General features: G+C 47.5%; 1 protein-coding gene across 2 annotated transcripts in view; it reads right to left on the bottom strand.

Moving 5' to 3' along the window:
• The window catches only part of SEMA3E (semaphorin 3E), a 245,100-nt gene that overhangs the window by 79,529 nt on the left and 143,013 nt on the right, over window positions 1-22,558 (bottom strand). For both annotated transcript variants that reach the window (XM_051853020.2, XM_051853021.2), the window contains exon 2: window positions 14,748-14,908. In XM_051853020.2, the coding sequence (XP_051708980.2) occupies window positions 14,748-14,908 (161 nt within the window). The remainder of the gene's footprint in view (window positions 1-14,747; window positions 14,909-22,558) is intronic.

Below are 22,558 nucleotides of genomic sequence, written 5' to 3'. Positions count from 1 at the left end.
GCCCCGCCCCCTGCAGCGGCCTGACACCCCCGCCCGTTTGTGTGCATTCTTATAAAACGCATTCCATTTCTTTTGTGCATGTACTTCTAACTTACACAAATGGTATGGAATTTCACACCTCGTCTCTTTCTGATCTTTTGCATAGCACACTTGGGTTTTAAGAGCCCTTCACAGCCCCGTGTGCGCACGGAGCCCGCTCTTCCTGCTGGCTCCGTGGTGTGCAGGGTCTCCGCCTCCCATTTCTCTCATCCGCCTTCCCGGGCATGGATGCCCGTTTGCTGCCAACCCTCCACCACACCAAGCATTGTTTCCTTCTGGTGTAAGAAGACACTACCAGTGTATCTAACTTAATCCTTCTGATTACCAAGGAGGTGGTGTCATCTAGGGAGTTTGTTTTAAAAAAGTGCCTAATTCTCTGTGCAAAGCACGATGCAGTGTAGACCCAAGGATGAAGCTGAGGAAGGTGACCCCGCTGCGTAACGGTAGCAGCTGCTAAGTTCCCAAATGGTCCCCGTGCTCACTCAGGGGCTTGCCCGTCCCCGCGGCGCCTCTCTGCGGGCTCTGTCGCCCTCTCAGCAAACCAACAAAGGCAAGCCCGCCCTGTTCTTGGACCTCCCTCAGAGTCCCCAGGAGCACTGGCTCCAGCTGACCAATCAGCGGCACCAGCCCTGCCGGCCACCCAGGCACGGACTCTCTCTGGAGGGGTGGGGGCCTTCCGGGTTTGTCTGAGTTGCCTCCAACGAAGCCAGGCTACCCCAGAGTTTCTTTGGCTCTCTTCTGTTCGACGCCCACCACTTTTCCTTAGCAAGTAAACATCTTGGTGAAGGAACAAGAGTTTCCCAGCCAAGTAGCTGGGCACCTCTGGGTGTGATGGCTATTCTGATGAACAGGTGTCAGGGGCCTTGATGGAGAAGGCTTCGGTGCCGCTTGCCTGCTCATGTCAGTGTCTGCTGCGGTCAGACCCTTCCCCTGCCCGGGGCACTCTGTCCCCTCACGGTCACTCCTGTCTTGTGTCTCCCTCCCTTCTCCCCACCCCTGTCTCCGCCCGTGCTCTGTTAGCCTGGAAAGTTACCAAGCTAAATTTCAGATGCTGTTGACTGGAGGTATTTTTAATTTAATGACCAAACCCTTTAATTATTTTTAAGTCACTGCCCAACACTGACAGTGAGAGATCTTACTTTAAAAAACATCTAGATTTATGGTTTCTCTAGAAACATCTGAACAGAAGCAACACTGGGCACGCATCCTGCGTAGCAACATTCCTTGCGGTCTTTGTTCAACGGGACAGGAAGTCTCTGATTTGCTCCTTTTTCCTGATCCTGGCCCCAGAGGCACTTTAGTTTTTGAGGTTTATGTCTGAATCTCAAACATGCTCAAGATTTAAGATTTTTTAAAAAATATGTGCTTTATAAAATATCAGGTAAAGTATGTATCTTCCAGAAGTGGACAAGGATCGTCATTTAACTCAAATATTGTAAAGTCCAATCCAGTCTCTGCCATACAGACCGCATCGGGGCTTTATTGCAGTGGTGACTTTTTCTCACTGTGATCGCTACATGGCTAAACTTACGATCACAGAACAGCGGTCTCTGGTTGGATTTCCGCTATGAAACTCTTGGTGCTCTCATTGCTGCAACGAACCCCAAAGAGTTTGCCACTCACGTGATGCCACAGCAGGTGCTGCTTAGCAGACTCACTTTACATCAAAACACAGAACAAGAGACAGAAGGAAGAAGCAGGGATGTGAAAGAAAGCCCACACAAAGCCAAAGGCACACACACACAATCCTAGAATACATGGTGATGTGAGCAACGGATCCACAGGGGGTCAGGAAGGACATCACACAAACACAGCAGTGTTGGGTGGGTGCTGTGGTGCCGCAGGTTAAGCTGTGCTGGGGACGCCTGCAGCCCACGTGTACAGCATGCAAGGTTCAAGTCCCAGCTACTCCACTTCTGAGCTGGGCTGCTGCTAACGCACCCCGGGGGGCAGCAATGATGGCTCAAGTGCAAGGGTCCCCTCCCCCCATGTGTGGAGTTCCAGTCTCCTGCCTTTGGCCTGGCTCGGCTCTGACAGTTGTGGGGGGTGAACCAGAGGGTGGAAACTCTCAGTCTCTCTCTGCCTTTCAAGTAGATTAAAAATGAATAAACATTTAAGCACAAAAATCTACTTATTAAAAACCGCACATCAGTGTCAGGTTAGCATGAGCCTGAGGAAGCCACGCCACCACCACAGCGGTAGAGTTTACACATTTTTAACATCTACTATTTTGGAAAAAAGCCTTCCACCAAGTCATGCATTTTTTTCTGATGATTTCCAAGACCCACTTTAACTTCAGATTCAATTTGGTTTGAGAATTAGGATTTTCCTGTGGTGGCACTGATTACTCAGACAGACACGCTAGAACACGTGCAGGCACACGCAGACTGCATAGACACGTGCGTGTGTGTATGCAAAGAAAACAAAGCACAGGTTCATTGGGGACGGCCTTTCACTGGAAGGTTTTGCTCAGTGGTACGACAGAAATCAGACGACATCTCATCCACAATGCAGAAGAGTGTGTTATTTTTTTTTAAAAATGTATTTATTTATTATTTGACAGGTAGAGTTATAGACAGTGAGAGAGAGAGATAGAGAGAGGTCCTCCTTCCGTTGGTTCACCCCCCAAATGGCCACTATGGCTGGTGCGCTGATCCGAAGGCAGGAGCCAGGTGCTTCTTCCTGGTCTCCCATGGGGTGCAGGGCCCAAGGACCTGGGCTATCCTCCACTGCACTCCCTGGCCACAGCAGAGAGCTGGCCTGGAAGAGGGGCAACCGGGACTAGAACCTGGCACCCATGTGGGATGCTGGCGCCACAGGAGGAGGATTAACCAAGTGAGCCACGGCGCTGGCCACGTTATGTTCTTAACTTACTATAAGATGCAGGCATTTTTATTTTACAATATTAGCATTCCTTCTCATTCGTTTTTCTTCATTATGGAAAATGATGATTCCTTTAAACCCATGCCTAATATATATTACATAAACATATTCCCGCAAGACACGGGTCTGTATTTCTGTAAATCACTGCTTCATATACTCCTGACCAGGACCACACCTACAGCATCACCACGCACCTGGCGACAGCGCTGGTTCCAGGCTATTTTTACACAGAGAGACGCTCCCTCCAGGGCAGGTGGGAGAGCTGGTTCCTGGCCGGGTCATGACGGCAATGCGTCCCCGTGGGCAGAGGTTGGACAGGCTGCTAATGGCCCCTTCGAAGGTCGGCGCCTCCCAAGGCTGAGGTGCCTCAGAGGTGACACGTGTGCATGGTGTGCAGTGCCTCCCGGCTGCCACGCATCACGAGCCCCTGAGGATCCGGGGGCGAGGCAGCCGGTGGAGATCTGAAGCCTTCTGCCTGCCGGCCCTGAGCACTGGGCGCTGTGCCCCAGCCTTGAGAACACCCACGGTGGCCCCGGCCGTGACAATGATGGAGCTGTGCTTCCAGGCAGGCTCTACACGCGTTTCACATGAGACCTCTCCTGGTATCACTTCCTCCCTCCTCCCGTCCCCTCTCTCTCTAGGACTTCGTGATTTGTGCACTTAACCGCAGGTTGCCTATGGCAGTGACTTACCCCCGTGTCCACACCAATGCCTACCAGGACTCGCGCCCTCCCCCAGCTTCTGCGCAGTCAGTGCCGCGGGTGGGCTTGTAGCAGTCACCAGCCTTTGCCACATTGTGTGCAGTCAAGTGTCAGAGAGAACGGGCTAAGGAACCCTTCTCAGCTCGGTGAGGAAGGAAGTGCTGAGACAAAAGGCTGGTAAGCGTTCTGAGGGCAGACAACGGGGCGCTGGCCCCATCTCTGTGGGCAGACGGAAGGGAGAGAGGCAAAAAAAAAAAAAGGAAATGGCGAAGACAGCGCGGCAAGACGGCCACACGGGCCCTCCCCAGGGACACGAGCGTTGTGCTGCTGAACACCAGGTTCGGGACTGCGTCCCAGCACTAACTCAGGGGACGCACTGGGACCAGACAGACCCCACCGGAAGTCAAAGCTGCTTTCCAAAGCCATCGCGGGCCCAGGCCCTGCCAAGCTTGCGAGGGAGGCGATTTTCTCCTCTTGTTTTGGCAGCTGGGGTGTCTTAGGGGTGTGCTCCAGGGAACAGCAGCAACAAAACCCACAACATGGAGCTATTTGTTCCGCACAGAACATTCCTGGAGGCAGTTGAACTACAGGGTGTAATGTGATTTCCAAAAAAAAGGTACAAAAAAGCAAAAGGTTAAAAACACACCTTTCCAGTACAGTGCATTCCCCGCATGCTAGTAGACCACCTGCTATTCCTGCGTATCTCGAAGCAGAAAGATAAAATATAAATTAATTTACAAAGTCATTTTTTTTCTGAACTTCCTACTGAGACTCAAACTTGATGGCAGCTTTGGGATCCCCAAGGACGGAGGGCCTGCACTTCCGGGAGTGGAGAGTCCCAACCCGCACTTCCGGGGAAGAAAAGTCCTTGTCAAGGTCCCCGTGGGTGCCTAAAGGTCAACCAATGAGGATCAGACCTGCCTCAACCTTTAACCCCCACGCCCTGTATCTACAAAAGGAGCCCTCCCAACCTCTGTGGGGACCGGGGAACCTCGCCCGGGAGCGGAATCCCAATGAAAGCCTGGAATTAACTGATTCGTCTGCCTGGGAAGATTTGTTATGCGCCGGACACCTTGCACTTATATCAAGATTAAGGATTTAACAGCTTCTTGTTACAAAAGTTATGACACTCACAAATTGAAGGGAGCAAAGCCAACTTCACACAAAAGGAATACTTTAACTGTCAAAAATTTCTTTACAGGGCCAGTGCTGTGGCCTAGAAAGTTAAGCCCTCTCTCGATGCCAGCTCTCCATACGGGCACCGGTTTGTGTCCCGGCTGCTCAGTTTCTTATCCCGCTCCCTGCTAAGGTGCCTGGGAAAGCAGCGAAAGATGGTTCAAGTGCTTGAGCTCCTGCCACCCACATGGGGGACCCAGAGGAGGCTTCTAGCTCCTGGCTTCAGTCTGGCCCAGCCCTGGCCATTGTGGCCCCTTGGGGAGTGAACTGGCGGATGGAAGATCTCTCTCTCTCTTCCGCTTTCTCTCTCTCTTTCTCTTTCCTTCTCTGTATTTCTGCCTTTCAAATAAATAATTAAATCTTTAAAGAGAAAAATATTTATTTAAAAGATTAAGCAAAATAATCCACTTAATATAATCTATCTTCATAGACTATATTTAAGTGACTTAGACTGTATTATTAAATTTCACTTATTCTAAGGAAAAATGCTTGTTTATTTTGGATTTTTTCCTACATTTTGTATCTGCATACAGAATCAATGTACTTATTTTTTATTTTTTACTTTGTTCTTTTAAAAAAAACATTTATTTACTTATAAGGCAGTTATAGAGAGGCCGAGGCAGAGACAGAGAGAAATCTTCTGTCTGCTGGTTCACTCCCTAAATGGCTGCAATGGCCAGAGCTCAGCCAATCCAAAGCCAGAAGCCAAGAGCCTCCCCCAGGTCTCCCACATGAGAGCAGGGGCCCAAGCACCTGGGCCATCCTCCGCCACTTTCCCAGGCCATTAACAGGGAGCTGGATTGGAAGTGGAGCAGCCAGGATACGGACTGGCACCCATATGGGATGCCCCAGTGTACATTTTAACTATACACCCTATAAATATCATTAAAATAAATAAAATATATTTTGAATGTAGCACATTACTAATGCCTTATAAATGGTAATGTTTAACCTGGCACACATCTGTTTTAGTGTTTCTGCCTTTATACCTTACAAAGGCTCTCACTATTTAAGCAGTTTTTGTGCCAGAATTATAATCTTTTGGGTGATAGACAAAATTAGCTTGAAAGGCTTATTTTCTGAAGCACTTGACCTAGGACAATATTATAATGACAGCAACATGAGGGGCCTGGTGCATGCCCTTGTTCAGGGATGAAATGCACTTGACTGCTATCATTAATGTGAAATACTATCTTACATTTACATGCAAATTCTATTTGAATGCCTTTCTCCCACTCAAAAAATACCAAATTCCAAAATACAAGCTTCCTTTCACCTCTGATACAGAAAAGCTGAGTAAATGAGAAAAGTATAGCTATTTTTATAAACAAAGTGATCTCACAGAGCCACCATTTCTCCAGATATCCAACTTAAGCAGTAGACTGTCAGCTTAAAATTATAGTGGTGAGAATAATGACAGCAAAACACGCTCAAATTTAGAAACCGAGAGACAAACTGTGGATTGAAGTTGCTTAAATTGAAAGCTCATTACTAAATTTGGAGTATTCTCCGTCTTCTAAAAAAATAGAGCTTAAAAAATAAACACGCTAATTTTTTAGGTTTTCATGGAATGGAAAAAAGAAAAAAAATTATTCCTTAAACTGGTATTGGCATCTTCAAGGGGGCAGTTTATCAGGAAGCCTCATTCATTCTTATCTGTTAACTAAATGTGATAGATGGCAAGGCCACAAAACCAGACCGCAGGCAAGCTGGCGTGGGAGGGGTGTGGCCTGGGTCTCCAGCAGTGACCGCTCCACCAGGCCTCGCGCTTCGCTAGGGTAAAGCACGGATGTGCCAAGGGCATGAGAACCACGGGAAAGGACGGAGCACTTTCTGTCGGAACTAACGGCATCCTAGAGGGGGGGAGCTGCCCCCCAGGCCAGGGCTGCCCCTCGGTGGCGTGAGGTGGTAGAAAGGCTTAGGGTTCTACGCCACAAGTCCCTGGTTCTGAATTCCAGTTGCTGCCTATGGACCCAGGCCTCTCCTCTCCTCTGTTTATCCAAAATCCCATGGCCGAAGTACGCACTGAACTACAGTCCTCCCGCGACGCCAGCGCTGCCTGCAAGATTAGGCTGCAATCATAGACCAGCAGTCAGTATCCCTCACTGTGCACCCTGGAGCCATCCAGGTCCCCTCCCCCCGGCTACCTCGCCAAGGACATCAGTCCGTGCTTCAACCGCTTCACAGTTTCTGTCCTGCCTCTGCTCCCACTTGCCAATCAAACTTCCATCACTCCAAGTCCAGTGCTAACGTCTGCTCACCAAATGTGGGCGTTGGAATCACCAACATCCACGTTTCTTTACCGCTGTCCACACTTGCCAGAGTTTTGACTTACATATCGTGACGACATTTCATTTGATGGACAGGGTGTCATGGCAATTCTATCTTTATTGTGGTTGATAATTATTTAAAAAGCACTTAAAATTCCCTGGTAGACACGTCTTTATGTTAAGGGGTGGTTCACCACCGGGTCCTTACACAGCTTTGGAATGAAGGCTTTGTCACCAGAGTGGAGGGGTGGGACTTTCAATGCCACCCCTCAGCTTCTGGGATTGGGAGAGAATGAGCCGAATCACATGGCGGTGAGTCAATCAAGCCTGCCTGTACGTCAATCAAGCCTGCCTGTACGTCAATCAAGCCTGCCTGTACAGGGAGACTTCAACTAGAATTCTGAGTGAGGAGGTTCAGAGAGCAGCCTGGTCGGTGGATGAGCTGATGTGTGAGGAGGAGGGTGCACCCTGACTCCTTGGGGACAAAGCTTCTGTACTTGGGATCCATGCAGACCTTGCGCTGTGTACCTGTTCACTCTGTTGTTCATATCTTTTCTAATAAAATGCTAATCAGTTTAAAAAAAGTCTGTTCCAGGAACCACTCTCCCGACCAAAGCTTTTCTATACATTCTTAGCATTTGACTGGACCTTTATTTCAGTCTACAAAATTGCGGCGCGTGGGCCTATGTAAATTTTCTACTATAAATATCCTAGAGTAAGGGCTATTCTATCCACGTCTGCGTATTTCATTCACCATATATTTCTGGAACGTGGTTAAACAGCGCCTGAAATCTTGCAGTACTCCTATGCCTCACTCAGAAGCGGACGCAAGGCGGGCGGGCGTCTGGCACACCGATTGCACTGCTTGGGATGCCTGCATCTTGTATGGGAGCGCCCGGCTCCACCCTCCATTCCAGCTCCCTAGGAGGCAGCAGCCGATGTCTAGCTACCTGGGTCCCTGCCACCCCTGTGGGAGACCCGGGCTGTCCCTCCTGCCTTTGGCCTGGCCCAGTCCTGGCCCCCCTCCAGGCATTTGGGAGGTGAACCAGTAGTTGGAAGCTCTCTCCTGCTCTCTTTCAAATTAAAATGCAAAATTGACATGGCAGCACATTAGACTCATCTGGTGTGTGTGTGTGTGTGTGTGTGTGTGTGTGTAGTGATAATAAATATTTAGACACTGCTTACTGTATTCATACACTCAATACCTCATTTATCCTCCAAAGGAAAGCGAAGAGAAAGGTACTAGGGCTATCGCTATCACCACTTACAGACGGGGAAGCAGACACAGAAGTGTGGCATCAGTTGCCTGAGATCTCTCATGCCCTCGGCAGCAGAGCTGAGCTGGGAGTCAGGCAGTTACTCACAGAGCCCGAGTTCTTTGCCACCCCACTCTGCTCCTTTGCAAAAGCTGTTATAACAGAGGTGAACCAGCGTAAGTTAGAATGAAGTTTAAAAAGATGAACATATTGACTTATTGGTCAAGTTTGAAAAAAATATGTCAGCTGCACCCCATTCTACCAATGAAATACAGATCAGAAAGAGTAAGAACCAACTTTTGAAAGGTGAAAAAAAATGTACCAAATCTGTAATTTCCTTCTAGCAAATAGAAGTACGTAAGTATGGACAAGGACCCAAGTTTTCCTCGTGGAATATACCAAATAACACAACAGCTTTCCGCATTCTCTGTGCTACATTGGAAAGCTACCACGTGTGAGATGTGGAAGACACTAATACTACTAATTTTAACTTGCTAATTAAATGATCAAATCAGTGTACCATGCTATCATAACATCATTAAAATGCTTTACAGTTGTTTATTGTTTTTATCTTTTAAAAAGGGATTGTTTGAATTACCACTTGTGTAAATACTAGGTTGGCTCTAAGAAAATATCAGGATTTTTTTTTCAGTTATTTTTTGGGGGGTTTTTCTTATGAATATTTAAAATTTTTATTCATTTATTCGAGAGGCAGAGAGACAGAGAGAAAAATACAGACCCGAGAGAGAAAGCTCCCATCCACTGGCTCACTCCCCGGATGCCACGACCTCTGCTGCTGTGCCAGGCTGAAGCTGGGGGCCAGGAACTCGGCCTGGATCGCCCATGAGAATGGCAGGAATGAAGTTACTTGTGCCATCGCCACGGCCTCCCGGGCCAGCATTTGCAGGAAGCTGGAGACAGGGCTGAGACTCGAACACAGGCCCTCCAACGTGGGATGTAGGTGTCCCAACTGGCATCTTACTTGCTAGGCTAAATGCCCTCCCGAAAGCATATTTTTGCTAGATCTAATATACTGAGAGTTTGCTGGGAATTACTTGCTTAACCCTTAAAAGACTCTCTCTCTATATATATGTATTATATAAATATATACTTTTAAATCCTGGTAGATTTAACTATACCGGTGATGAAAGTTCGGACAACTTCGCATTCATGTACAAATAAAACATAATTCTGCCGAGTACAAAGCTGCAAGGCTGCGAACCAGAAACCCTGATCAGAACTAAACAAACAGCCCTCTCTCTCCTGGTTGCAACTTGATAACACAAGGAGCATAAATTAGCTGAGGGCGGAGGATGTGAGAAGAAGCATACGCGTTTCTGCTTTCCGTTTTGATTATCTAGACAGGAGGTCCTCCATACAGAAGCACAATTTAAAAATTGGGTAGTTCTCTTCTCTCATTGTCTATAACTCTCTCTGTCTCTCTCTCTCACTGTAACTGCCTGGCAAAAAAAAAAAAAAAAAAAAAAAAAAAAAAAAAAAATTGGGTAGTAAGTAAAAGGAAATAGAAAAAACACAAAAGGCAATTAAAACCTGAATAGCCTTAAACACTTGTGGTTAGAACCCTAGCCCAATTGAGACTTTGTTATTTCAGCAAAATCAAATTCAGGACCAGCGCTGTGGCGTAGGGGGTTAAGCTGCCACCTGCAGTGCCAGCATCCCATATGGGCGCTGGTTCAAGTCCCAGCTACTCCTCTTCCGATCCAGCTCTCTGCTATGGCCTGGGAAAGCAGTAGAAGATGGTCCAAGTGGTTGGGTCCCTGCACCCGCGTGGGAGACCAGGAAGAAGCTCCTGGCTCCTGGCTTTGGATCGGTGCAGCTCCAGCTGTTGTGGCCATCTGGGGAGTGAACCAGGGGATGGAAGCCCTCTCTCTCTCTCTCTCTCTCTCTGTCTCTCTGTCTCTCTCTACCTCTGCCTCTCTGTAACTCTGCCTTTCAAATACATAAATAAATCTTTAAAATACAAAATAAAACAAACAAATGTTTTTCAGAGCTGGGTACGCATGCAAGCAGAATGCACAGGTGAGCCAGGAGAAGGCCCGGGACGTCTGTCCTCCCTTTCTGAGTCGTACCCACTCTGATTCCTCCGATGTCCCCGACTGTCACACCACGGCCTGAGGGTCACGGCGCTGTCACTGTTTCTCCCACAGCCATCTCCTCGAGTGCAGCCAATGCCCTTTTGCTCTGAAAGACTTCCGAGAGATGCAGAAAAGGAAAAACATTGTGTCTCTAAAAGTCTTCTCAGACTGTGACTGATGAACCCAGAGTTCTCATCCAGGAAGCCGCACATTCCTGGGCGGCGTGGCGGGGGAGACGCTAGCGACTCTTAGAGAGAGGGAATTCTACGCAAAGTCAGCCGCTGTAGGAGGGTGCGAGGTTCTCACGTTCGATGAAGCAAACAGAATTTGTGAATCAGAGTTTCAGGGTGAAGAGTGTGAACGGGCTTTTCTACTTTGTCCTGAGGGCTGCGGGTATTTTATGTCTCATCGATCCGCCAGAACAGTTTCATTGTGATAAATCATGATTTCATGGTCTGGGAAATGAAACGAATTAATTTAATCCAATGCTTAGCATCCAATGCTTAAAAATATGAAGATAATGTAGTAAATCTATTAAATGGTGGGTTCTGATCTGTTTCAGAATTGCATGGGAAAAAACCAATCTTAGGCATGTGCCTATTCAAATATTGATTATTGTTTATGGAAACTACTAGGAATTCAGCACCACCTATGGGCCACTGTTTCCGGGGCCTGCAGAGATACAGAATGGCCCAGGCCTTCACAATCCTGGACGCACACTATACCACCCAGGAGGGTTTTTTGAATACCACTCCTTAGTCCTCACTTCACTGTAGGGGTGGAACCAAGGTGGGGTCCTCAGGAGAGTGACGTCAGCCAAGGCTGGGGTGACGCCACCTGTAGAACAGCATCCTATGCTGACTGCTGGGCAGAATTGGGGAGCTGGCTGTGGGGGAAGAGATAAGTAAAAGGCAAGTAAGAGTAACCTAAAAGAAACGAGAGGGCAACTGCTGTGAAGGGGAGCCTGAGCCTGAGCACAACGGGATTTGCAAGGGGGCTGCAGGGAACGCAGGGAGCGGATCGATTAGACTGTGGTGGGATCTGCACCGGAGACACTCGCGTTCTTTGAGTGCCTGCATTGTCGAAGATGAACTTAACACAGGACCCACCCTTACGGAGCCATAATAAGCAGACTGACAAGTAGACAAGTAATTTTAATACAATTTGGGATCCGAATCAGACCAAGAGATAAGGAAGGGCTGGGAAACCTCCTCCAAGTCTAGGTTAGGAGAGGAAGAGACGGGCTTTTTAAAACAGCGTTGACCAGGGAGTGCAGTGGAGGATGGTCCAAGTGCTTGGGCCCTGCACCCCATGGGAGACCAGGAGAAGCACCTGGCTCCTGCCATCGGATCAGCGCGGTGCACCGGCCACAGCGCGCCGGCCGCAGCGGCCATTGGAGGGTGAACCAACAGCAAAGGAAGACCTTTCTCTCTGTCTCTCTCTCTCACTGTCCACTCTGCCTGTCAAAAAAAAAAAAAAAAAAAAAAAAAAAAAAAAAACCAGCGTTGAACAATATGGAAGAGGAGGAGGTGTGGGGTGTGGAGGAGTGAGTAGCAATGACCCGACCGGCGATGTGGTGGTGTGGACAGGTGGGGGCTAGAGGAACCCATGGGAGAGAGATCGACAAAGGGAACAGCAGACAATGTATCAGCAGCGCCAAGTCCAGACAGCACAGGAGGGGAGCGCGCCCGGAGCAGGTGCACCTCCTCCACAGAGGCGGGAGAGGACGTCCCCTTCAGCCCCCCTTGAAGCTGAATGCCATGGAAGTCGGCCTCCCTCGCACTCCGCTGTCATGGAGTCAGGCCAGGCAGCAGTGGAGGGCTTGTTGCTCATCACTCTGGAGAGACAGGCAGGGCAGGCGCAATACAAGAAAGGCCTGAATGTGTAAGCTCTGGCCCCACAAGCGCAGATGCCCCTTACAGCACAGGCAAGTAATCCCCTTCAGAGCCCCCCTCGCTCTTTCCTCGGCACGCTCGCCGGATGGCGCGGTGCAGCTCAGTGGTCACACCCTCTGCACTTCCTTTCCTACGAGGCTGCGCGTGACACGCATGACTTCTCCAGGTCTCCCGCTCTGTACCGTTTTCATGGGTCACTGCCTGCACGAACACTGCTCTCTCTGGTATTACAGGCCTGAGGGTACAGTCGGGCACGAACAGTAGATGGGAAGAAAGGTGACTGACATTAGCACGGGAAGCTGCTGCCTCTTGGTCTCGTGGTCTGCCCTGGGGATGGCTCTGCCCGGGGACGGCTCTGCCCGGGGACGGCTCTGCCCGGGGACGGCTCTGCCCACGGATCACTCAGGTGGCTTTGTGTAGAGAAGGCTCACGCAGGAAGCTTGTTACAGCTGTGGATTCCCGGGACCCACTCCGTGGGAACCACGCGATCCTGTGCCGAGGTCAACACTTTAAGGACCACTTCCTCAATGCAAAGATTCTTTGTCTGATGCAAATGACTTTCAACCCAGAATTGTACATCCACCCATCAATCCTGTGTGATTCTCTCTCTAATTTTTCCCTCTCTCTCCTCTCTCTGTATCTGTGCCTTTCAAATCAATAAATGCATCTTAAAAAAATTCAAACACACAAAACAACATTTTACTTCGGGTCCTTCAAGAAACTCGGAGTGGGTATCCTTCAGTGAGCCATCAGCCAGAAAGAAGGGTGCCCTGGGAACCCGAGATTCTGTGCAGGTGGGAGACTGGGGGAGCCGCAGGGTGGTAGTGAAGCTACGCGCAGTGTACGAGGAGGCCCTGCCCATACCTGCAACTGATGATGCAAACCAATGTGGACCGGCGGAGACTGAACATCTACCAAACTGAAAGGTGTCTAAAGACTCCAGTAGAGAAGCTGGAGAAAGATCAGTGAAATTAACATCAAACGCTAAGCGGATGGAGCCATGTGTGAGAACTTTCAACTTCAGGAGAAGCAAGAAAATTGCAAAAAGAAGGGAAAAGAGAAAGAAAGGAAGGGAAGGGAAGGTCTGATAAGCTGTGTGGTCCCGGCTGAGCACTGCTTTCCTAACTAGAATAATGTAAAGATATAACTTAAACTAACTTAACTAAAATCGCATTCTAACTCCACTGAGAGTTCAGAGGGCAGGTGCCTGAAGCGCGGTGCGAGTGTGCGGCACAGACAGCGAATGACGGGAGAGCTTTATCCTCCCTGACCTTCACGGCCACCGTCCGAGACCACAGACATCCAGAGAGAACCATACGGGACTGTTCTTCAGAAATATGAAGTCTGAGTCAAGGGAAACCAAAGGTTTAACATCATTTCCTCGGAGCTGGCGCTGTGGCGCAGTGGGTCAGAGCCCGGCCTGCAGCGGTATCCCGCATTGGTGCCGGTTTGAGTCCTGGTTGCTCCACTTCCCATCCAGCTCTCTGCCTGGGAAAGCAGCGGCGGATGGCCCAGGCGCTTGGGCCCCTGCGCCCACATGGGAAACTTGGAGGAGGCTCCTGGCTTCTGAGTTTGGCCTGGCCCAGGTGCTTGGTCGTTGCGGCCATTTGGGGAGTGAACCAGCAGATGGAAGACCTCTCTCTCTCTGTGTCTCTGCCTTTCAAATAAATAAAATAAATCTTTAATTTAAAAAATCATTTCCTCTGGAGATCAGGAACTACCCAAGACAAAGGGAGGCAGCCGATCATCACCGTTTTTACAAAGGGACTTCAGAAAATGTGGAGGAGGCTCACTGAGGCAAATATAAAATAAATTATAAAGAAAGGGATTGCGCGATACTTATATTTATGGCAAGAAATACCGTGGTCTAAATATTTCTGCCCGTTTCATGTAAGATTGATATAAACAATTAGGTCAGTTCAAGTCTGTGTCAGCAGGGACTAGAAGAACTGTCTTCCTCTAATCACAGTTAACCTTTCCTAAAAGGTGTCAGTACTCGCTCCATTCAATAGCACACATTAACCAGCCAGGCTCAGGGGCTTCCATCTGTGTCAGGGATAGGACCAGCAGAACCGTGTGATGTCGCGGAGCCGTGTTTCTTCAAGCTCGGTGGTCGCAATGACAACGCTCCGGGGAGCTGTTGCTTATGCCGCGTGTGCCAAGCCCATGTCCCGGGACAGCAGGTGTGGTGACAAGGACGATCACACAAGCAGAATGTCAAATGCACCAGGAAGGAGTTTCCGGGAGTCCAGATATGCTGGCAGCCTCATCAAGTTCATGCACAATGAGCTATACACTTCTCTCGAAGTGATTCCATTGTGGAAGGACTACTTATCACTTGAAAATGTTCAAGGTGGAATAAAGCTCAAGCCACACCCTCGCAACTCCCCCCTCTCCTCTCCCTCCCGAAACACACACGAAGGGTCTGTACCTCCCTGTAGCCGTCGCTGAGCCGGTCCAAGCTGAGGGAATACAGGAGGTCCCTGCCGCCCACGAAGAGTCGCTCCTGGTAGTCGTCCAGCAGCATTGCCTGCAGGTCGAGAAATCCAAACGGGCTGTGAAATAGCGACGTTCGGTTCAGTTCCAGGAGCTCTGAAATGCAAAGAGGTAGGCACACTAAACACGGGGAAGGCAGACGCCTCGTGACACCCTTCTCACGGCCTCTTCGCGTCCCTACTGCAGCTGAGCAGTTACCCATCTCAACAACTATGAAGCCTTGCCATGCGTTATTTGGAAATATTAGGAACACGAGTGGATGGTGTCCTCAGTGCCCGTGGGGAACTGGTTCCAGAACCCCCTCCCCACCCAGATATCAAAACTCACAGGCGCTCAAGTCCCTGGCATAAAATGGCATAGTGTTTGTTCACAGCCTACGCCCATCCCCCCAGTACTCCAAGTCATCCTGAGATTACCTATAATACCTGCTATCCAGATGCGACGTACATAGGTGTGATACTGTAGACTATAGGGAGGGAGGGAGAGGTACCTCGAATCTGCTGTTGGTGGGAGTGTAAACCAGTACAACCATTATGGAAGACAGGATGGAGACGCCTCAGAAATCTCAAAGTAGATCTGCAATATGACCCAGCCCTCCCACTCCTGGGAGTTTACCCAAACGAAGAGAAATCAACATATGAAAGAGTAATCTGTACTTCCATGTTCATTACAGCTTAGTTCACAAGAACCAAGACGTGGACTCATTCCAGATGTCCACCAACTAATGACCGGATAAAGAAAATCTGGTATATATACACGATGCAATACTGCTCAGCCATAAAAAGAATGAAATTCTGTCTTTTGCAACAAAATGATTGCAACTGGAAACCATTATGCTTAGTGAAATAAGTTAGTCCAAGAAAGTATATATCAAATATTTTCTCTGATACGTGGTAGTTAATATAGAATACAAAAAATGCATAGCAATGAAATGGACATCTTGTGATCTGACTGTTGTTTTTAGCCCTTCTTTATACTCCCATGGAACCGTGGTCTTCCGACTTTGTACTGTTGAGTATTATGGTTAGTGGTGAATTAAGCTGTGATTATAGGGGGATTGAAATTACAACTTTGTGAAAACCAAAAAAAAAAAAAAAAAAAAAAGGCGGGAAGGAGGGGGATTGATGGGGGCAGAGGGGAGAGGGGGAAGTAGGGCTGCCGTCTTAGATCTGTACCTGTGAAATACCTGAATTCTGTTCTCTTTAGATTAATAAAAATTAAAAACAGAAACAGACACAACTTCGAGTTTTTTTGATCCACTGTTGGTTGAGTCTTTGGTTACGGAGGCCACAGATTCAGAGGACTGAGCGTTCAGTACAACTGGCAATAAGCTGCAATGTGCACAAATTAAAATCCTTTTTAAATTTATGAATAAAAACTCCAATTCAACTTAATATCTAAGACAAATACTCTTTATATATGAAGGAAAAATCATCCTAAAAATATTGAATTGCACTGTGCTATATGGAAGTCATTTTACAACTTCTCACTATGCATAACCAAATTCCGAATGTATGTTAAACAAGTAAACAAATGTACATTAAATGTGGGTCTACTTAACTCCAAATGAATACCAACTCAGAAGAGTAGTGTTTCCACTTAAAACTGATTCTGAAGTTCACATCCAAAATCCAACTGTTCAAGTCTAGAAGCTATCAGGGCTGTCCATACAGTAACACTCAATGGAGTGGATCACTGATAACTCCCATGGGTTCCCACTGCTGCCATTGTGACGTGGGCTGGTGTCCACGTATGCATGGCTATGTCAGAAACCACAAACGTGATGCTGTGGCTCTAGACACTGATTTTAAGGAGGGGATCTGGGCACCCTCTCGTGTGTGTGTATTTGCTTGCTGGAGATAACTAGTGGCAGTTCAGTTCTTCAGGTTGGTAAAATGATCAGCGAGGGCCTTTGGTAATGACACAGAATATTGCCCCCAAGACTAGACTGTGAATACTGAGGGATTCCTGAAGCGGCCTTTTGGGAACTACTGACAAGTTAGCACACAGCTTCCTGTTTCCAAGGTCAGCACCCAGTGCATCGTCAGAGACCACAGGACCTGACTGGCCAGGACACCGAAGTTCAGGTGGAAATACGAAGTTTAACAACCTCATGGCATTTTGTCCACCTTCTGTTTCTGAAAGAGGAGAGATGAGAGATACTTACTCTTCTATCAAGAATGTCTTTTGAAAGTAAACTGGTGCAGCCACGGTGGAAGACAGTATGGCGATTGCTCAGAAATCTGAATGTAGACCTACCATATGACCCAGCCCACCCATGCCTCGGAATTTACCCAAATGAAATGAAATCAGCATATAAAAGAGTTACCTGTATTCCATGTTTACTGTAGCTCAATTCACAATAAGGTATGGAATCAACCCAGATGTCCATCAACTGGACAAAGAAATGATGGTATATATACACTATGGAATACTACACAGCAGTAAAAAATGAAATCCAGTCTTTTGCAACAAAATGGGTGCAACTGGAAATCAATATACTTAGTGAAATAAGCCAGTCCCAAAAAGACGAATACCATATATGTTCTCCCTGATCTGTGGTAACAAATAGAGTGCCTAAAAGGTAATCTATCGGAGTGAAATTGACATTTTGAGATGCGATGAATGCTTGCAGCCCTTGTCTCACTGTTGAGAAACAGTGTTTTTTCCTTCATACTCTTTGTTGAACTCTTTACTTAGTGTAGGGTTAATCTTCTGAGTCTAAAGTAAACTGAAACAGATTTTTGTCAAAATTAAGAATGGCAATAGGAGAGGGAGGAAGAAAAAGGGTGGGAGTGTGGGAGGGAGGGAGGGTGGGGATTATTATAGGTTCTTGAATCTGTATATGGGAAATACATGAAATTTGTATACCTTATAAAATTAAAAAAATCAGGAAAAAATTAAAAAATAAAAAAATTCAGAGAGATAAGGTTAAAAAAAGTCTTCTTTGTCTCTACTTTACTGTGAAACTGTTGATATTCAAAATTGTGTGGCGTAGGGTTAACTTAAAAACTTTAGTTTAAATAAGCCATACTGCTAAAACTGAAGTATCACTTTTAAATTTAAAATTTAAGACACTGAGTCATTTGACTATTCACCTGAATAAAGAATTTGAGAACAAACTTTGAGGGTGGAATGAATGAATAATATGTACCTTATCTGGAAGGGAAAAAAAAAATAGGAATTTAGAGGTTAGAGGTCTTTAATACTGGAAGATAAATTGTTCTCATTTAATGATTTTGTCAAGGAAGAATCCTACTGTCTCCCTTACCAGGCATTCCACAAATAGCAAGAGGCGTACATGTTGGCATCTGGTATCATAACAAAAACGCAGATCAAACTTGTCTGTGCTGTTACTTTGTCTTCCTCAGTAAGAACTTATGATTTTACACCAGGGTTGCTAAGTGTAGCCTTTCCCAGAAAAAGTTCCCCAGTTATTCTAATAGATTGCTAACATTTCCCAGATTTTATACACACTGAAGTCATTGTCTGAAAAAGTCCATCGGACAGAAGAACAGTCATACATTAGCTAGACTCAGCAGACTTTCGGATGTTTCAAGAAAGCCTGGTATAAAAGAGCCAGCGGCCAAGGTGGGAAGGTTCTGTGATCTGAGGAAAGAGGTCGGCAAATCCAGGATCAGAGAGAGGGGGATTTATTAGGACTTCTGGACAGAAGTGCATCTCGGGTGGCTGCAAGCCAGAAGATCCCTACCCATGAGACAAGGCAAAAGGTGTCTAAAAACAGACAAAGCTGGCCCGTGGGTAACCGAATACACCCGGATTTTCTCAAGAAAGATCAATGGTCCAGGCCTCAGCTAAGAGACAGTGCAGGCACCAGTGCCTAGCAAGAAACGTGGGGCAGGTAACCTCATGAGCTTTGTTTACCCTTAGGTTTAGGGGTGACTGCCAGGGTCACCTTGGGGCATGATGGCTGCAGTCACGCCGTGCTGGGTCCCCACAGTAGAACACAGAGCCACTGTGAACACGAGGGTACAAGGTTAGGACACCAAGTTTGTGGGATAATATGGGAAAGATGCAAAGGTTCAACCAGGATGGCACACATCACGTGGGGCAGTCTATGCCAACATAAACACGTTTGGATTGGAATGAGGACAGGCCAACCAGTAAAGGAGGCATTCCGTAAGTGGATTCCACCACAGAATGACCTTGCTTGAATCCTCCTTACCCTTATATGCACACTGAAAGATGGGCCAGCGTGGGCTGAGCTTATTAGAATTCTAACAGTCTGAGGCTGTAGTTACTATTTCTTTGTCAATACCAGAAACTACTGAAACGTCAATCTTATTTTATACTGAAACATGAACTTTTCCAACCCAGCTACTTCTCTGTGGCCAAGTCTACACTGTGAGATCACAAAGAGACACAGGTGTGTAGGTCCTGTGGCTACACAGTTTGGAAACAGGAATGGAAAAGTTCCGAAGAGTACATCTCACGAATGCAGCTTTTATGACTTTGCATTTTTAACGGTCTTCCCAGATTTTTGTGAAAACAGTAAGCAATCACACTCTGACAGTTTAAAATATATTACCGATGCAGAAATTCAAATCCCTGGAAATTTACTATAATACAGACATACACTATCGTAATGAACAGTTACTGAAATTGCCATAAAAACACGAGAATGGAAGTGCAACTGGGGGTCTGTGCTGTGGCTCAGCGGGGTAAGCCCACCTGTGACGCTGGCATCCATGAGTGTCCTGACTTTTCCTCTTCCAATCCAGCTCCTGGTAATCAGCCTGGCAATGTGTGGAAGATGCCCAAGTGTTAGAGCCCCTGCCACCCAAGTGGAGACCCAGATGGGTCTCCAGGCTCGTGCCTTCAGCCTGGCTCAGCTGTGTTACTGTGGCAACTCGGGAAGTGAACCAGAGGAAGAGAGATAATCTGTCTCCCCCAACCCCATCTTTCAGACAGATAAAATAGATCTAAAAAAGCACCACAGATTGAACATCTTACAGACTGAGAATCCGGAGAGCCAAGTTCTAATCTTGGCTTTGAACCCGATTGCGTAGGTGACCCAGAACCACCTTGTCACCTCTTTCTATTGGATTCCTCACGTATTAATCATCCTTCCACCTTTTAAAGTCTTATTGTTTTACTAATCTGCCTTTCTCAAACGGAAGTGATGATGTAGTGAAAACAGTAAACAGGTCCAAGATAGAATAGTTTGATGCTGATCTACGCTTTTGGGAGCGTTAAGAGAGCGACGGGCCAGTATCACATGTCCTGTATTTAAATTTGTCTAAAGGGAAGTAGTTAAACATTCACTTGTAATTTCTCATACATTTAAAGGATTACAGGGTCAGAGAACTTGTTCTTGGTGTTGGTCTCATGCTGTCCTGGAGATGGCTGAGCCGATTCATTCCCATTGCCTCAGAGGCAGATGCTGCCAGGGTACGCATCATCGCACGCCTCGGAGAGCGGGTCAAGAAATTTCACTTCATTTGTGAAGATGCTTGCCAGAGTGATCCCCGCAGCCATTTTAAAGCTTGCAGAACCCAACGGGCAGAGGATCATTTTCTTTAAACATTTCTGCAACATGAAAGCAGTTAACTACCTCGCCTTGAGAGCTTTTGCTGCTCTCCTCTCTGCCCAGTGCCACACGCAGAGCCGTGCCAACGACTGAGTTCCTAAGGGGTTCAGACTTGGCAGCAGATACGTCACAGAATCACAGAACCAACCGCGGCATAGCCGGGCGGCAGCTGCTCTCCGCCTTTGCTCCCACAGGCATAGTCCTAATCCCGATCTTTCCTCCAAGACCAAAACCGTCCTGCTTTTGGGAAACTAATCAAAGCAAGGGGGTTGATGTCCTAGGAAATGCTGCCTCTTGTTTCTGGTTGCTCTTAATGCCACTGCTGCACCGGGCTAACGCCAAAGGGCTTGTAGAGCAGCTTGCTCACGGCCAAACACGTCTCCCAGCCCCCTTGCTGTCTGTGACCTTCCAGCTCCCGTCCTGCCACCATGTGACAGCAGGTCCTGTACCTCCCAGTTTGAACACCAAGAGGATGGAATGAAATCAGCTCAGGCATGTTTGCAGCTCCTAGTTGCTGGTTTCCTCCCAACTGGCTGCTGTGTGACCAGTTATCCATGTAGGGTTAAATGTGGAAGCCGTGTGGTAAGCACTGTGGCCCCCAAAACTGTATGGGTCAGAGCAGTCACTATGGTTGGAGCTCAAATCCAGTCCATCTTCATTCACCAGTAAGTGTGCGGCAACACACGTGTTCCCATCTGTATTTCTCGTAGACGGAGTTCTGGTTACAATCAGTGTAATCGTCCACGTGGGAGAATATTCACCAAAATGAAAGTTGGGTTTCTCATTAGTTGACCTTGAGCCGTGCTTCAAGGTCACTCGCACTGCTGCTGAATAAACCTCCGTACCTGTGTGGAAAAGAGCCCCGCCAACCCCAGTGTCCCTGACCCAGGGAGGGGCTCGTCCCCTCCCTCCCCGAGGGGTTCCAGGAACTGCAGCATGCTCTATTGTAAAAAAGCACCCTAAGCATGAAACTGCTAGTATTAAAACAGAGACATTTGATAAATCATAGAATTCTATAGTTTTAAAAAGAAGCACAATTATTAAGGAAAAACCTGAAAAAAGTACTTATATACAGCATATGGAAAAAACTGCTCATTTAATATGTTGAAAAAACGATCAAAGAAAGAAGAAAAAAATTATCACCTCTATTCTGTGAATGCCATATCCTCATGTAAAAGGATTCAAATCATTAAATATCAGAGATGAGTATAAAAATCAATTTAAGTAGCATTACAAATTAGTTGCTATGTAGAGAGAGAGGTAGAGGTGTGTGTGGTGGGGGGGGGGAGAGGGAGGGAGGGAGGGAGGGAGGGATTTCACTTGCTAGCGTATTCCTCAAATGCCTGCAGCAGCCAGGATTAGTCCGAATTGAAACTGAAAACTGCTAACACACGAGTGGTAGGATTCCATTTCTTGAGACCTCACCACGCCTTCCAGGGTCTGTAGGAGCAGGAAGCCACAGCCGGAAGCTGGAACCAGGAATTGAACTCAGACGCTCTTAATCACTAGGCTAAACAATCCCTCCACAATTATAAACAAAAGAGGAAGGTGTAGGACATAGCTCCTTCTCTTCAAAAAGTTCTCTCATCTGTCTGGACACTGTTGCTCCCAGTCCTGATTCTCCAGGTGATAAGAACTGTTAATTACCATTTGCTGAGCTGTTCTAGATCCCAGACTGTCTAACGACTAGACAGCCACTAGCTCATTTTTTTATTTTATTTTATTTTATTTTTTATTTTTTTTTTTTTGACAGGCAGAGTGGACAGTGAGAGAGAGAGACAGAGAGAAAGGTCTTCCTTTGCCGTTGGTTCACCCTCCAATGGCCGCCGCGGCCGGCGCGCTGCGGCCGGCGCACCGCGCTGATCCGATGGCAGGAGCCAGGAGCCAGGTGCTTTTCCTGGTCTCCCATGGGGTGCAGGGCCCAAGCACCTGGGCCATCCTCCACTGCACTCCCTGGCCACAGCAGAGGGCTGGCCTGGAAGAGGGGCAACCGGGACAGAATCCGGCGCCCCGACCGGGACTAGAACCCGGTGTGCCGGCGCCGCTAGGCGGAGGATTAGCCTAGTGAGCCGCGGCGCCGGCCACTAGCTCATTTAATCATTGTGCCACTTCCTCAAAAATGCTATTATCCCCATTGTTTTTTTTTTTTTTTGCATGCAAAAAGAGAAGTTTTTAGAAATTCAGTGCATAGCTCA

This window comes from Oryctolagus cuniculus, chromosome 16, assembly GCF_964237555.1.
Source record: "Oryctolagus cuniculus chromosome 16, mOryCun1.1, whole genome shotgun sequence".
Classification (NCBI taxonomy): domain Eukaryota; kingdom Metazoa; phylum Chordata; class Mammalia; order Lagomorpha; family Leporidae; genus Oryctolagus; species Oryctolagus cuniculus.
The sequence above is the reverse complement of the archived record's forward strand: the minus strand, read 5'-3'. Positions and strand labels throughout refer to the sequence as shown.